Genomic DNA, 14,690 nt, shown 5'->3' with positions numbered 1-14,690 from the left:
CCCCCCCCCCCCCCCCCGCAGCTACTCCGATTCTCGGGTAGAACCCAGCATCCCTTTTGTTTTTTACCTTTCCCAGCTGATTCTAATCAGCAGCCGGGTGGCAAATCACTCCCAAGTCTGTCAGCTCCTGGGCAGGCAAACTTTTCTCCAGTTTGTATCCCAGGCACCCAACATGGTGCTCGGCCCATAGGTGCCCAGAGAGTATGTGTTGAATCAGTTAATGAAGTCACCGGTTCAGATTTCCCCAAACACAGAGCACTAGTTTTATCAAACAAGTCCTCAGCTTACCTGTAAAATACTCCACTCCTTGCTCCAGCTCCTGGAAAATCTTGTCCGCTTCAGCTTTGCCAAACAGGACTGTGTAATCACAGCTCAGGCCCTCGGCTCGGATGTGCCGCCAGCTGGGGCCTGCATTCCCTGGGGTTTCTGCCCTGGGCCTCTTCCTGCTGCTCTCCTCCTCTCCTCTCGGCCCTGCTGGGCCTTCTCCACTCACCTCTCGCTCCCTCTTTCCCAAAAGGCCCCCTAAAGCCCCCTTCACCAGGAACCTGTCCATTCTGTCTCCCTAAAGCAAAGGCCTGGGAGTCGGCAGCAGGGCAGAGAAAGATTGCCCAGGCTCTGTCCCAGATGCAAAAAATTGGCTTGGTGGCCAAGTGGGCCCACAGAACTTCTCGGTGTTTTCAAGTTCCCACTTTTAACACCATGTCCTAGAAAGGAAGTAGAGGATGTTGAAGTTGGAAGGGTCGCTCAGCATGTCCTGGGTCCCCCACACCTGGCTATGCATCACAGTCAGCTGGCTGGCTTGCAAAACCCCAACTGCCTGCATTCCACCCACCAAGCACCTGACCTTTTCAAGAATGCCCACCCTGGCACGCCTGGACAAGGGAAGGGGTTTGCCTAAAGTCACCCAGAGAAGCAGATTCCCGGTCTCCTTTCCCCCGACTACTGACCGGCCCTCCCACGCCAGTATCCCCTTAGGTAAGTATAGTGATCCTGGAACGGCTAGGATTCAGAATCTGATCCCAAAACAGTTACACGTGGTCACACGCACGCCGAACTCCGACAGAAAATAAAGACTGTGACACCGAGCAGGGGGCGGAGCCTCTCTTCGACACCGCAGACAGCGGCCGTGCCGCCCCGAGCCCGGCAAACACCGGAGGCGGGGCTGGCGGGAAAGAGGCAACACCGGGGCCGCAGCGTCACTTCCGGGTGGATTTCGGGGGCCCGCTGGGAAATGTAGGCACCTCGGCGAAACAGTGCGGCGAGCGGCTCCCTGGTGCCACCTGTTGGTCTCCTCGGCGCGCTGCGGGCACTGCAGGTTTTCCGCCTAGCCACTTACTCCCTGGGGAGGTGGGCCACCCGGTGGGAGCTCGACCCCATGGCTTCTGTATTCGTCTCCACCCCTCGGGCTATGTGGTTCTTGCAGGTCGCTTACCGTCCCTGGGCTTGAATAGCTTCCCCTGCACGGTGGGGGCTATAAAACCTCCGCGGTGAGAGCACTGTGAGGATTAGATGACAAGATGGGCCAGGAATGCGTCCGGGCTCCAAATAAATGTCAGGTTCTGTTACTGCTCTTCATTTTTGTTGAATCTCTGTCTCCCCCAGTGCAATGAAAGCTCCGTGGGATTCGGGGCCTTTGTTTTTAATCTTCTTAGTGCGCGGTTCTGCAGATTTTGACAGAAGTACACAGCTGTGTGACCACCACCACGATCATGATCCGGAGTGGTTCTGTCACCCCACAAAATTCCCCCAAGCCTTTTAGTTAGAAACTCGCCCTCGCCCGATGCTAACCCCCGAGCCCCTGGCCATCACTGAGCAGTTTCCTGTCTCCATAGTTCCGTCTTTTCCAGAATTTTTTTTATTTTTTTATTTCTTTTTAAAGATTTTATTTATTTATTTGAGACACAGAGAATGAGAGAGAGAGAGAGCACATGAGAGGGGGGAGGGTCAGAGGGAGAAGCAGACTCCCTGCCGAGCAGGGAGCCCCATGCAGGATTCGATCCAGGCACTCCAGGATCATGACCTGAGCCGAAGGCAGTCGCCTAACCAACTGAGTCACCCAGGCGCCCTCCAGAATTTTTTTTAAAGATTTTATTTATTTCAGAGAGAGAGAGAGAGCACAAGCAGGGGGAGCAGCAGAGGGAGAAGCAGGCTTCCCGCTGAGCAAGGAGCCCGATGTGGAGCTCCATCCCAGGACCCCGGGATCACGACCCCAGCGGAAGGCAGACACTTAACCTACTGAGCCACCCAGGCGCCCCTTTTCCAGAATTTCTTATGAATGAAATCATACAATAGATAGCCTTTGACGTCTGGCCTTTCGTTCAGCTTAATGCTTTGAAGCTATACCCTTGTTTGAATCGGTTGTTTTATTGCTCAGCAGCATTCTGTTGTACGGATGCCCCACAGTTTGTTTACCCACTCACCGAACAGCCCCCCACCGCCCCCCTCCGTCGAGGGACCTTTGAGTTGTTTCCAGCTTGGGGCAATTACAGGAAGTTACTATATCCACTCCGGTATAAGCTTTTCTGTGAATGCAGATTTTAATTGCACTTGGGTGAACACCTGGGAGTGGGATTACAGGCGTACATGGTGTTATGTTTCACTTTGTACCCAAACTGAGATGTATTTCGAAGTGGCTGTAAGGGCACATGATTTTGAGTTATGAGCTTCTGCCCTGACACACCAGGCTCCTTGCCCTAGGCGCTGGAACACGACCGTAATGAGGATAAAGTCCCTGTGATGTAGTTTCTGGAATATGGGTGAGGTTCGGTGGGGTCCAGAGCTGACGGCCAAGAAAGGATTCTTGAGATGTGTTGGGTGCAAAATGGTGGTTTTATTAAGGCATGGGGACGGGACCCATGGATAGGATGAGCTGCTAATGCCTTCTGGTCCCCACCGCCCCGGGACCATGAGGAGCAACTGACTATATACTTTGGGGTTGCGGGAAGAAAAGATCAGGGGAGTTCCAAAAGGATTCTCATATGCTAAAGAGGACTCATCGGATACCGGAGGCCTTGCCACTGTCAAACTAAGGTTGCTTTTCCCTCTAACAAGGAAGGCATTGACAAAGACCGTTTGGAGCTTCTGGGAGGAACATTATATACTCTGCCAGCCTCAAGTATTTGTCAGTGGGCTGCAGGTTATAAGGACATTTAATTTTATCTATGTTTCCTTCTGCCTTTGTTTCCCACCTCATCTGCCCTCAGCAGGGTTAAATTTTTGGAGATGGGAGACAAACAAGCCAAGAATGCATAAGATAATTTAAGATAGTACAGAAGCTATTGTGTTGGTCACACAATAGCTAGAATGGGGGGGGGGGGAGGAGAAGGCCTTCCAGAGGAAGGGACCTGAGTTGAGACCCAAAGCTTACCAGGTAGGGGACAGTGTGTGCAAGAGAGTACAGGCCACACAAGGGATAAGCTGGCTGTCACCTCACAGGAGTTAAGGGCTTGGGTTACAGGGACACAGCTCGGCCGGTGGGATAAGAAGCTGGGGTTTATTCTAAAACTTGGAAACTGCAGGGAGGATTTTTACCTGGGGATTACCATGATGTAATTTACATTTCAAAAGGATCACTCTCCTAAGAAAGAGGAGAGCCGCCGGGGATTGTAGCCAGGTGATGAAGAGCGGCAGTTGAATCCGGGATTTATTTTGCATATAGAACCAAGAGGACCCGCTGTCGGTTTGGATGTGGGGAGGGAACGAACGCGGGAACAAGAAGGATGGCAGGTGCACGGGGCTTGCGGGGGTGCCTTGAAGAGGATGCAGACTTTGGAGTTTAATCTTCAGGACCTCAGTTAAAGTCTCCCCCAGACCTTACAGGTTAGGCAAAACGCAGGACCGCACTTGGCGCTAGTTTACGGCCAGTAAAATAGGTTGTGAAACTGGATGAGAGCAAAACAAACGACTGGTTTAATGCTGATTTCACTCCCACAACAACCCCTCGGGTAGGTACTTTTTTCTCCTTTTCACCCGCGGTAGAGGTGGAGGGACGGGCTCCAAGGCAGGGGTGTGATGACTTAGTACAACGAATGAAAGAGTAAGCACAGGAGCTAACGCACCCAAAGACCCCGCCTACCACCTGAGGCTTCCAAGCCCCACCTGGTCCCAGAGGCGTCCCGCGCAGCCCCTCCAGCACATGCGCACTAGGGCCCCCGCCGCCCCCCACCACCCCCAGCCCCCCGCCCACCCCCGGTCGGAGCATGCGCGGGGCGTTTGGCGCCAATTTCGGACAGCCGCAGCTGGCGCATTACCGCGGGTTCTCCGGGCGGCGCGCGTCCGCTCTCCTCGGCTCCGGGATGATCGGCCAGAAGACCCTCTACTCCTTCTTCTCCCCGAGCCCCGCCGGGAGGCGACGTGCCCGCAGTCCCGAGCCGGCCGACCCGGGGACCGGCGTGGCATTGGTAGCTGAGGAGAGCGGGGATGCGGCGGTGAGGCGCGGCGGGGACCGGGCACCGGGGGCAAGGGACGGGGAGGAGGGCGACGGGCCCCGCTCGGCCGAGGGGTTGCAGGGACGCGCCACCGACTCGGTAACCTGGGTCCCTGCGTTCAAAAGCGGACTGCACGTGTTCAAAACAGCCTGTGCCGTTCCCCGTCGGCGGCCATTCTGAGGGGCCAGCCAATGGAGATGGGCCTCGGGGCCCACGGCGCCAATCAGAGGCGAGGGGGCCGCCCTGCTCTGCCCGCCGTCCAATCAGAGGGGAAGGAGGCGGGACTCACTCCGGGAGGTTTTTGCCGCGAAAGGACCACGTGGGAACGCGGGAGGGGGCGGGGCGACGGGGTCAGGACCTCCCTTCCCGCCAACGCCGCGGTAGACGTCGCGGGCTTTGCTCACCGCCGCTCTCCCTGCTGCAACTTAGTACCAAATTCAAGACTGGGGGCAGCGGTGCCTTCCCGGACCTGACTCCCAGAGTCCGCTTTTGCTGCGACTTGCCGCGTGGAGGCGGCAGCCCCGCGAATGGGCGTGCTCCGCAATGGGCCGTGGAGTTGGGGGCGGCAGCTGCGGGCGCCTGGGCCCCGCCCGCTGCAGCTCCTGACCCGCCTGTTCGGGGACCACTTGCAGGTCAGCCCCCCCAAGAAGGCCCGGGCCGGGCAGGAGGACCCCGGCACGCCGCCCTCCTCGCCGCTGAGCCCCGAGCAGTTGATCCGCATCCAGAAAAACAAGGCCGCGGCCCTGCTCAGACTCGCTGCGCGCAACGTGCCGGTGGGTTTCGGTGAGAGTTGGAAGAAGCCGCTCAGCGCAGAGTTCGGGAAACCGTATTTCATCAAGGTAAACCTGGAGGCTGCGGGCCCTTCGGTCTTGCTAGGATAGCTTGCGGAGAGTCCACGTTTGTAGGCTCCTGTATTCCCTCTCTTAATTCCTTTTCCCGGTAAGAGTTAGGTAAAATAACAGCCACGGTGTTTGGCGTTCGTACGCTTTATTGAATTTTTTTAAAAGACTGTAAGGTGGCATGGCTTTTTGTAAACCATTCGGCGGTTCTGCTCTCCAGGAAAGGGCGGCACAGTAAAACCGCAAACCGGACTGCTTGAAACCTGGTGCAGCCTTTACAAAAAGAGGGAGGGCCTGTCACCCAATAGGAAGTGAAAGCAGCGAGACCAATCAACGTAGACCCGGTCCAAACAAAGGGGAAGGGCACCGAAGCGGAGGGACATCTTTGGTGACCTGCAAGTCTGGTTTTTATTTCTCAAGAGAATTTGGATGTACAATGTGGCGGAGAGCCAGATAATGCTCCGGGTTAGCTTCCACTGTTAGCTTCCTTATTGGATTCTTAACACTTGGCGGTGAGAATCTGATTTGAAATCTGATTTGTCTTTACGTCAGCTAATGGGATTTGTCGCGGAGGAAAGAAAACATTACACTGTTTATCCACCCCCACACCAAGTCTTCACGTGGACCCAGATGTGTGACATAAGACATGTAAGTACAGGTTGGGGGTGAGTTTTAGTAAAAAGAGGCATGGGAGTCAAACAGTATGTACTCGTTAGTTACGGACGCTGCAGGCAAGTGCCTGTCCGTGGTGGAATAATAAATAAAATAATGAAATTGTGAAGTTTGGCGGGCTATGTTTTAGCCTGTTAGCTTTCTAACTTGAAGCATGTGCTGGCAATGCAGCAAAAAAGGAAATGTCTGTACATAGACCTGTGTCTGTATACTCAAGTTTTTTGCATTTTATTTAATCCTGAAACCAACGGCATACCAACGTTAGGTCTTTTTGTGGTGATGTTGAGGAAACAGGCATGAAGCACTGAGGTCTTTTGCAACTGGTTAGTCCACCCCTCACCTTAACTTGCAGCTCCGTATTCTATCTTTTATAGTTGACGCTTTCAAGCTCTTGACTTCTGGCCCAAACAGTTTTACTGTTTTACTAATCCAATAGGATTAGTGTCCTTATAGAAGAGACCCTAGAGGGGCGCCTGGGTGGCTCAGTCGTTAAGCGTCTGCCTTCGGCTCAGGTCATGGTCCCAGGGTCCTGGGATCGAGTCCCGCGTCGGGCTCCCTGCTCCCTGCTCCTTGGGAGCCTGCTTCTCCCTCTGCCTCTCTCTCTCTCTCCCTCTCTGTCTTTCATGAATAAATAAATAAAATCTTTAAAAATAAATAAATAAATTTGGTATTAGTTTGTGCCTTGTTTGAGCTGTGGGTCCTGTTTTGAATACCAATCACCAGTGTCAACAGGGAGGAATAGGAGAGCGTGAAAGTGCCGAGGATCAGATGGCCCAGCGAGGCCGCTTCACAGAGAAGCATGTGGAAGGTCGGGGAGGTGGAGTGGCTCCTTCAAGGTCATCCCTTATGCAGGACCAGAACCCAATAGCTGCCCTGCTGGGATAGGCTGCTTCATGAGGGAGAATCTCCTGCGTTCAGAGTGAGCACCAATGGTAGCAACAGTGAGGTCCACAAAAGGTCCCTGATGTCTGAAGGTTAGGTTTTGGGAAGGATGTAGTCTGTGTGGGCTACGGGAGGGTTCTGAGAAGGAACACCATGGACAGAAGCAGGAGAATGACGAGGAGGTGGGCAGGCAGCAGATCAGAAGGACTAGCTGTATCTTAAAACTGCCAGTGACCTTGATCTCATTACTTTCATTGCATGTTGCCACCTTCTCCATGACCTCATTCTCTCTGGTTTCATCCCTCAGAGGATGTGGGGGGAAGAGGCGTCTTCCTATGTGGCTGGTAGGGAATTTGAATAGCTTCAACTCATTGAAAAAGCAATTTGGTACATGTCTATGCAGATTTAAAATACACTTGTCCTTGGACCAGCACCTCCTATTTTGAGTCTGTTCCATAGAAATAAAAACAACAGGATGTAAAGATAACATGTACTAGAGTGTGTTTATAGAATTGTTTTTTTGTGATGGAAAAAACTAGGAAATAAGCCAACTAGCTATCAGTGAGAACTCTGGGCATTGAAGGATGCCTAAAAAGCATGATGTGAGAACTACAAAAATGTAGGGTGATGAGTACCATCACCCCAGTTATATAGGTAATTTTACAGGGTTGAAGCAGGAAGGGGAGAGGGATGAGTGGAGACAACAAGCCACTTTATGTGTTTCTGGATGGTCGTACTTGGGCAAGGGCATATTTTTGTAATCTGAAAAAGGAAGGAGGTGGACTTATTTTCACACACCTGCATCAGAGAAGGAGTAGGGCCGTGTAGCAGGTGATGGAGTGGAAGATGACTTGACAGTGGAAATTAATGGGGCCCAGTCACCCACTCCCTTCTGGGGGTTCTTAGTTTGGGTCGGGGAGAGGGGGGGCTGCCTTTCTCATCATCATGGTCCTTTGTACAGGTTATCAGCCAGGTGTTTGTTTAACCTGCTCGTGAGACAGTATTTAATTTCTTGCCACCTGGTATTCACAGGTGAAGGTTGTCATCCTGGGACAGGATCCGTATCATGGACCCAACCAAGCCCATGGGCTCTGCTTTAGTGTTCAAAGACCCGTTCCACCGCCACCCAGGTACGATTGCTTGACAGATGGCTCGGGTCCAAGTGTAATTACTTTCAGATGTGTACTTTGCAGGCTCTAGGTACACTTGTTGGGGGGACTTTCAGTAGCCTTTGGAGCAGGATTTCTCCATCTTGTTACTGTTGACATCAGGGCTTTGGGTGTTTGTGCAGGAGAGGTTTTGTTCTGTGCACTCACTGTAGGATGCTGAGCAGCATGCCTGGCCTCACCCACGAGATGCCAGCGGCAACACCCCCGCCACCCCCGCCCCCCAAACAGAGAGAGCTAGTAAAATGGCAATGAAGAATGTCTTTAGACCGTGCCTGAAGTCCCTTGGGGGGCAAAATCACCCCTGGTTAAAAACCACGGCTTCGGGGAATCTTACAGACAACATATGTGAATATAACCAATACAGAAACATACCAAACCATAAATATTAGTTGAGAGGTGGTAACTCCTGGGCTGATGTACCTAAATCTTCCAAAGCGCGCTATTCCTTAAATCTGAGTCTAAACCAAAATAAAGATCTTTGGCAAGGTTTCCTATCAGAAGGAATGACAGTGCATCCTCCTAAATCTGTGAGGTTCTTGCCGCTCTCCCCTCTAAGGGCTGGAGGTGCAGGCTATGGTCCTCAAGTCATGTTGGAGGCTACTGAATTTTCAGAATTGTGCTCAAGATCCCGTTCTTTTTCTTCCGGTTTGTTTTCAGTTTGGAAAACATTTATAAAGAGCTGTCTACAGACATAGAGGGTTTCGTTCATCCTGGTCACGGAGATTTATCCGGGTGGGCCAAGCAAGGTGAGCCAACCATTCCTGGATGTGCTTTGGACGGATTTCAGAACACTCTTCTCTTCTGTCCTGCTGGCTTATATTTATCAAAGAACATGAAGAACTAGAGCACTCAACATAAAATGGCTGCGTTTATAGAAATTAAAAAAAAAATGTATCCCCCTTTTTATCCTCTAGCCAATGTTTTCTTTCATGTTTTAATCATGATTCAAAAGAGAAAAATTTGTTTCTCAATATTATTTATTATTTTTAAGTTTATTTATCTTTAATATTTACGCCCAACACGGGGCTTGTACTCACAACCCTGAAGTCTGAGGTCAATAGTCACACGCTCCTCTGACTTAGCCGGCCAGGTGCCCTTTGTTATTAATATTTTAAATTTACCTGCTAACTTGGACCATTTAGGAGATGGCCTCACCTTTCTCATTTCAACACTAGGGCTGTGTTTTTTTGTGTTTAATACCTTTTTACAGGTGTGTCTTTCTCCCTTTCCTTCCCCCTCCCTCCCTCCCTCCCTCCTTCCCTCCCTCCCTTCCTCCCTTCCTTTCTACAAATGACCTATATAAACGTTTTTGTTTCCTTTTGTTATCTTCTAGGGTTACTTAATGTCACATGGGATATACATACATATTTTTTAAGATTTTATTTTGAGAGAGGATCTCAAGCAGACTCCCCGCTGAGCACGGAGCCCGACATGGGGGCTCACTCTCACAATTCCAAAATCATGACCTGAGCCGAAATCAAGAGTTGGATGCTTAACCAACTGGGCCACCCAGGCGCCCCTTGGGATGTATTTTTAAAACAACTCTGATGGGGCGCCTGGGTGGCTCAGTCGTTAAGCGTCTGCTTTCGGCTCAGGTCATGATCCCGGGGTCCTGGGATCGGGCCCCGCGTCGGGCTCCCTGCTCCGCGGGAAGCCTGCTTCTCCCTCTCCCACTCCCCCTGCTTGTGTTCCCTCTCGCTGTGTCTCTCTCTGTCAAATAAATAAACTCCTTAAAAATAAATAAAACAACTCTGATGACACATGTAAGGCCTAGTCATTGATACAAACTCAGAAGATGAGGAAATTGCAGAGATGAACGTACAGTGCTCTCTGATCTTGCCCAGAGGCACCCACCAGTCATGTTGGGATGCTCTCTCTGGAAGCTGATTTCAGAGGGCTGCACTGTGTGTGTGTCTTCCTCTCTGTCTCTCTCTTTTGACTCATTTGCCTCTCAACCTGTTTCTTTGGTATGTGTCCATAGGTGTTCTCTTACTCAATGCTGTGCTCACGGTCCGGGCACATCAGGCTAATTCCCATAAGGAGAGAGGATGGGAGCAGTTTACTGATGCAGTCGTGTCCTGGCTAAATCAGAACTCCAGTGGCCTTGTCTTCTTGCTCTGGGGCTCTTATGCTCAGAAGAAAGGCAGTGCCATCGACAGGGTATGGTGGTTTTGTTTTTAAACATTATTTTATTTTTTTTAATTATATATATTTTTTCTTAACATATAATGTATTGTTTGTATCTGGGGTACAGGTCTGTGATTCATCAGTCTTACACAGTTCACAGCGCTCACCGTAGCACATACCCTCCCCAATGTCTATCACCCAGCCACCCCATCCCTCCCACCCCCCCACCACTCCAGCAACCCTCAGTTTGTTTCCTGACATTAAGAGTCTCATAGTTTGTCTCCCACTCTGATTTTGTCTTGTGTTTTTTAAACATTTTAAACCACTTGAGAAAATACTAGGAATCCCTGCGTGTGGTTCTGGAAAACCCATGGCACAGGGTGAAATTTATTTTCCCTAAAGGCTTATAATTAAGCAAAATTCAGACAAATTATAGGAATGATGAGTTGTGTGTGAAGAAAGCAAAGGGCCAACTTCTGATTTAATAGTTAGTACTATAGGCATACACTTGGCACATAAATAGAATGATGACGGCCTTCACTCACTACACAGACGGTGCAGTAAGCGACCAATAGGGCAAGGACCCCACACCCCCCACGTGCTCCTCTGCTCCTTCTCTGGGTATTTAGGGAAGCACTGACGTGCGTGGGGCTGAGATGAAACACCAGAAGCCATCCTTGAATCCTTTCCCTCATTCCCTTAAACCTACTCCACCAGCAAATCCTGGTCCCCTTACCTCCTGAGCACATCCCAGTGCTGCTGCTCGCTGTTGACACTCCTCACACTGGAGTGAGCCACTGTCACTGCTGTCCGGGCTGTGATAGACCGGGGCTGAGGGGTGGCTGGAGGACAGCATGGTGGAGGAGAGAGGTGGGGCGGGGGGAGGCAGGCATCCAAGGTGAGCCCTGGCCCGGGCTGCTGGGAGACAACCGGCTGCAGAAGCGAGGGTGGGGGAGAAGTCAGCGAGTCAGCACTGCAGTGAGTGAAGTAAAGGGGTTCGGTGAGGTCAGCTGACTGTAGCTTGTGTGACAGCAGGAGGTAGCTGGCCTTTCGGGAATGGCCAAGTGGACTGAATCCCCCACCCCACGTCTGGCATCACACCCAGCACTTTGCCTGCAGAATCTCGCTTAATGCCTCATAAGGTATTAAAGTGATAAAGTTGCAGTGAGTGGCGGGGCGGAGATCGGAGCCCGCTCACCTGGCTCACCTAGGGGCCCGGTGGGGTGTTTTCATGTTCCATGCTGGCAACCCGCTCCCAAGTCTCTCCACTTCTCCATTTTCTCTTAAATGGAATTGGTTTTCATCTTAACTAAGTTTTTTTTAAGGTAAGGTTTACATGATTAAAAAAAAATGAAATAGGCTAGTAAGGTACGCAGCGAGCAGTTTCCCAGCCCAGTCCCTTCTTAAGTTGCTTCCCCGGCTCGGGCAGGCGCTAGCTTACAGTTTCTGATGTCGCCTTCCTGAGTCTTGATGTGAACAGCAGTGGAGTGTGGGAGGCAGGTTGAGTCTATAAAGTTTCTTTGTGGATGAACAAGATGTTTTCAGGTGTTTTGAGGTAGGGAATACTAGGAGTAAAATCTGGCACGAATGAACTAACTGCTAAGGTCGGAGCATGGAGGTAAGTAAGCGCTCCATGGGAGGCTCTCCCATCTCTGTGTGGTCTGCGTAGCTCCCCCTCAGCGTATGTGTAGTTTTTATTACTGAAGATGGTCTGGTTTGACAGGAAACAGTTGTGAGAGTAGTGTGATGATTAGAAGCCAGGTGCATGTCCAGCTGGGTAGCTTTCCCCGAGCACTAGGTCTGTGTATTCAGCTGCCTCCTTACCCGCGACCCCTCAGCACACCAGATTCCACGCTTTCCAAGGTAGGTTCTCCTTTGCTCATCCAGCCTTGCCACACTGGCTCCTGTGGATCCCCGGGAGAGAGAGTACCACCACGCACTTGTCCAGCCAGAAATCGGATAGCATTTGTGACCCCTTCCTCTCTCCTCTCCCCTCTTTCCCTTCTCTAGCTCTGCTCCTCACCTGCGCCCCTCCCCGCCCCATACCCTGTCAGGGCATTCCTTCGTAGCCTTCCCCTGCTCTCAGACTCCTCCTCACCCGGCTGCCTTGGCCTTGGTTCAGGTCATCACCTGATCCTGCTGGAGTGTCAGGTGTGGTCCGCCTGGAAGGCCCTGCTTTGGGCTGGTGGGCTGAGGTCTGGAGCTGCCTCTCGGCCACAGCTCCCCTTTTCCCCTCTCCGCTCCAGGCTGACTGGAGCACCTCCACCTCTTCCTGCCACCCCTTTCCCTGCCTGCCTTTGAACATCCTGCCTCCCCTCTACAGAGGCTGACTTCACTCATCCTTCAAAGCCCAGCACGGCTCACATTTTCAGGGGCCTGAACTGCATGGCAGGCGGCATGCTAGTAAGCACTCAACTTAGGTCACCTCTCAGACTCCCACAATACACACGGGCATTGTTGGTTGGTTTGCTGCGCAGGATCTCCGTAAGCTAGGCGCTGCTAGACCCCCTTGACAGCCGCAGAAGGACGTGCGGCCTGGATTCATTGACTTCTCTGGGGCGGAGTCAGAACGGACCCAGACCACGTGGATCCAGGCTCCCGGTTCTGCACTACACTGGGCTGCCCTGCTGTAGTTATGGCCCCCCCTGGACTGAGCTTTTCGAAGGCAGGGATGCTGTGAAAACAATTAGTTGGGAGGTGGTTTTTATTTAAATACAGAAAAGAAGAAAACAAATGTGGTCCAGTCTTTCCTGCTCTGGAAAGTACGGCTGACATTTAAAAAATCAGTGTTCCGTTTTTGTAGACCATTCAGGTAACACAGAAAAGTGCAAAACCGAAAGTAAATGCCTTCCACTCTTTCCTCACAGAACTACCATAAATAGTGTTTTGGGTCTTTTTCCAGAAAAACTTAGGCAATTACATTTTTTTTCTTCCACTTGATATATTTAGGTTTTCCCTTACCAGCATATGTAGCTCAGCCTTATTCTTCTAGTAGCCTTGTGGTGTTCCATTGTAAGAAGTTCAGAAAACTATTTTTAGCCAGTTGCGTAACCCTGGATTTAGATGAAGCTTTAACCTGGTCCAAGCCGTGCTGCCACAAAGCCCCTTACACCTGCGTCTCCGTGTAGGTACACACATCGTGGGCCCTTCAGCAACTGCATTCTCAGCAGTGCGATTGCGGGGTCCTAAGATCTGGGCACGCGGCCAAACGTGCCGCCCGTGACTCCTCTCCCTCTCTTTCAGAAACGCCACCACGTGCTGCAGACAGCGCACCCCTCCCCGTTGTCGGTATACAGAGGGTTCTTTGGATGTAGACACTTCTCTAAAACCAATGAGCTGCTGAGGAAGTCTGGCAAGGAGCCCATCAACTGGAAGGATCTGTGACCCTGAACTGGAGGGCTGTCCTGGGCAGTTTTCTAGAAGCTGCTATCGAAGTATTTGCCAGGAGTGGCAGGTTGACCCAGAAGAAGCAGCAAAGGCTCTACCCTGGCTGGGACCATATGGCTGTCTTTGCAACACGGCTTCGGCCTAAAACCTGACATTACAATATCTGGGAGAGGGTGGGAGGTCAAGTACAGAGACTTCTGTCTGTCACCTTTATGGTAAAAGAGGACAGGGGACAGAAGCACCTCTTGGTACAGTGGGCTGCTACTTGTTTTTACCTGGCAGGTTAGACTTTAGGTTGTAAGGTGTCAGGTGGGTTTATCGCCCCACCCCCGTGCCCCACCTGGCATTCCAGTTCTTGGCCAAGTACACTGTTCCCTCAGTCCTTTCCCAAACCCTCAGGCCCCCTCCTTGAAGGAGGCAGGAGGACAGTTGGCAAGTGCCCAGAAGTTCAGGGATGAAAATTTCTGAGGACTAATCCTCTGTGAGCCTTCACAGACAGGCAGAGGGAAGTGAGCTGGGGGTGGTTTTCACAGTTAATCCTCTGCGTGTTCCTATGAATGAACAGGGCAAGTTGAACTGGAAGAAAAAGAAGGGAATTTTTTTAATTTTTTTTTTTATTTTTTAAGCGAGGAACTGCTTTTCTCCTAGGTGCATCCTGAGTTGGGGTTTTTAAGGCAGCATAGACTGCCAAAGGCTGTTTTTTATGGACTGAAATCACGTGGGGATTTTTTTTTTTTTTTCCTGCAACACTGGTGAATTTTGCTGTTTTGAAAAATACTTAGATGTATATATGTACTTTGTAATCTTGTCGGGGAGACCATCTTTGTTAGGTCTGCACCTCCATCCTTGATCCTGTTAGAGATGCTGTTGATGGGTTAGCCGGTGAAAGTGTTACCCCCGAGTTTGTTTGGGAATAAAAGATTGTTGGACCCAATCCCCTTCACGCCCGCTCCCTCTGTGCCCTGGGGCGTCTGCAGACGTCCTTGGGCCGACCTTGGGCCCGGGCCGCTGGTGGTGGCCGTGGCAACCGTTGTGGGCCGGAAGGAACGTCCCCGCGCCGCCCCTCCTCTTTCCTCCCGCCCCGCCCCTCGGATGGAGCCGCCCACCCCTCCAGAGGCCGGGGGAGCCCGGGGCGGGTTCCTGGGAGGGGCGCAATGGGGACAGCAGCCTGGGGTCTGCAAGCTGAC

The 14,690-nt window shown here is 51.6% G+C and overlaps 2 protein-coding genes across 3 annotated transcripts in view; one reads left to right on the top strand and one right to left on the bottom strand.

Moving 5' to 3' along the window:
- The window catches only part of ALKBH2 (alkB homolog 2, alpha-ketoglutarate dependent dioxygenase), a 3,437-nt gene extending 2,266 nt beyond the window's left edge, over positions 1–1,171 (bottom strand). The window contains exons 1-2 of one of the 2 annotated variants that reach the window (XM_025889336.2): positions 948–1,171; positions 289–704 (exon numbers count right to left, since the gene is read on the bottom strand). In XM_025889336.2, the coding sequence (XP_025745121.1) occupies positions 289–553 (265 nt within the window). In that variant the 5' untranslated portion in view covers positions 554–704; positions 948–1,171. The remainder of the gene's footprint in view (positions 1–288; positions 705–947) is intronic. The other variant, XM_025889337.1, reaches the window with a different exon arrangement.
- A 3,046-nt stretch (positions 1,172–4,217) lies between these two features.
- On the top strand, positions 4,218–14,437 carry UNG (uracil DNA glycosylase). The gene is made up of 7 exons (XM_025889372.2): positions 4,218–4,427; positions 5,060–5,266; positions 5,819–5,914; positions 7,853–7,950; positions 8,647–8,735; positions 9,971–10,149; positions 13,360–14,437. The coding sequence occupies exons 1-7, from the start codon at positions 4,296–4,298 to the stop codon at positions 13,498–13,500; spliced, it is 942 nt and encodes a 313-aa protein (XP_025745157.1). The 5' UTR covers positions 4,218–4,295; the 3' UTR covers positions 13,501–14,437.
- The last annotated feature ends 253 nt before the right edge of the window (positions 14,438–14,690 follow it).

This window comes from Callorhinus ursinus, unplaced genomic scaffold, assembly GCF_003265705.2.
Source record: "Callorhinus ursinus isolate GAN/ISIS: 27379988/994484 unplaced genomic scaffold, GSC_fseal_2.0 scaffold41, whole genome shotgun sequence".
Taxonomy (NCBI): domain Eukaryota; kingdom Metazoa; phylum Chordata; class Mammalia; order Carnivora; family Otariidae; genus Callorhinus; species Callorhinus ursinus.
The sequence above is the reverse complement of the archived record's forward strand: the minus strand, read 5'-3'. Positions and strand labels throughout refer to the sequence as shown.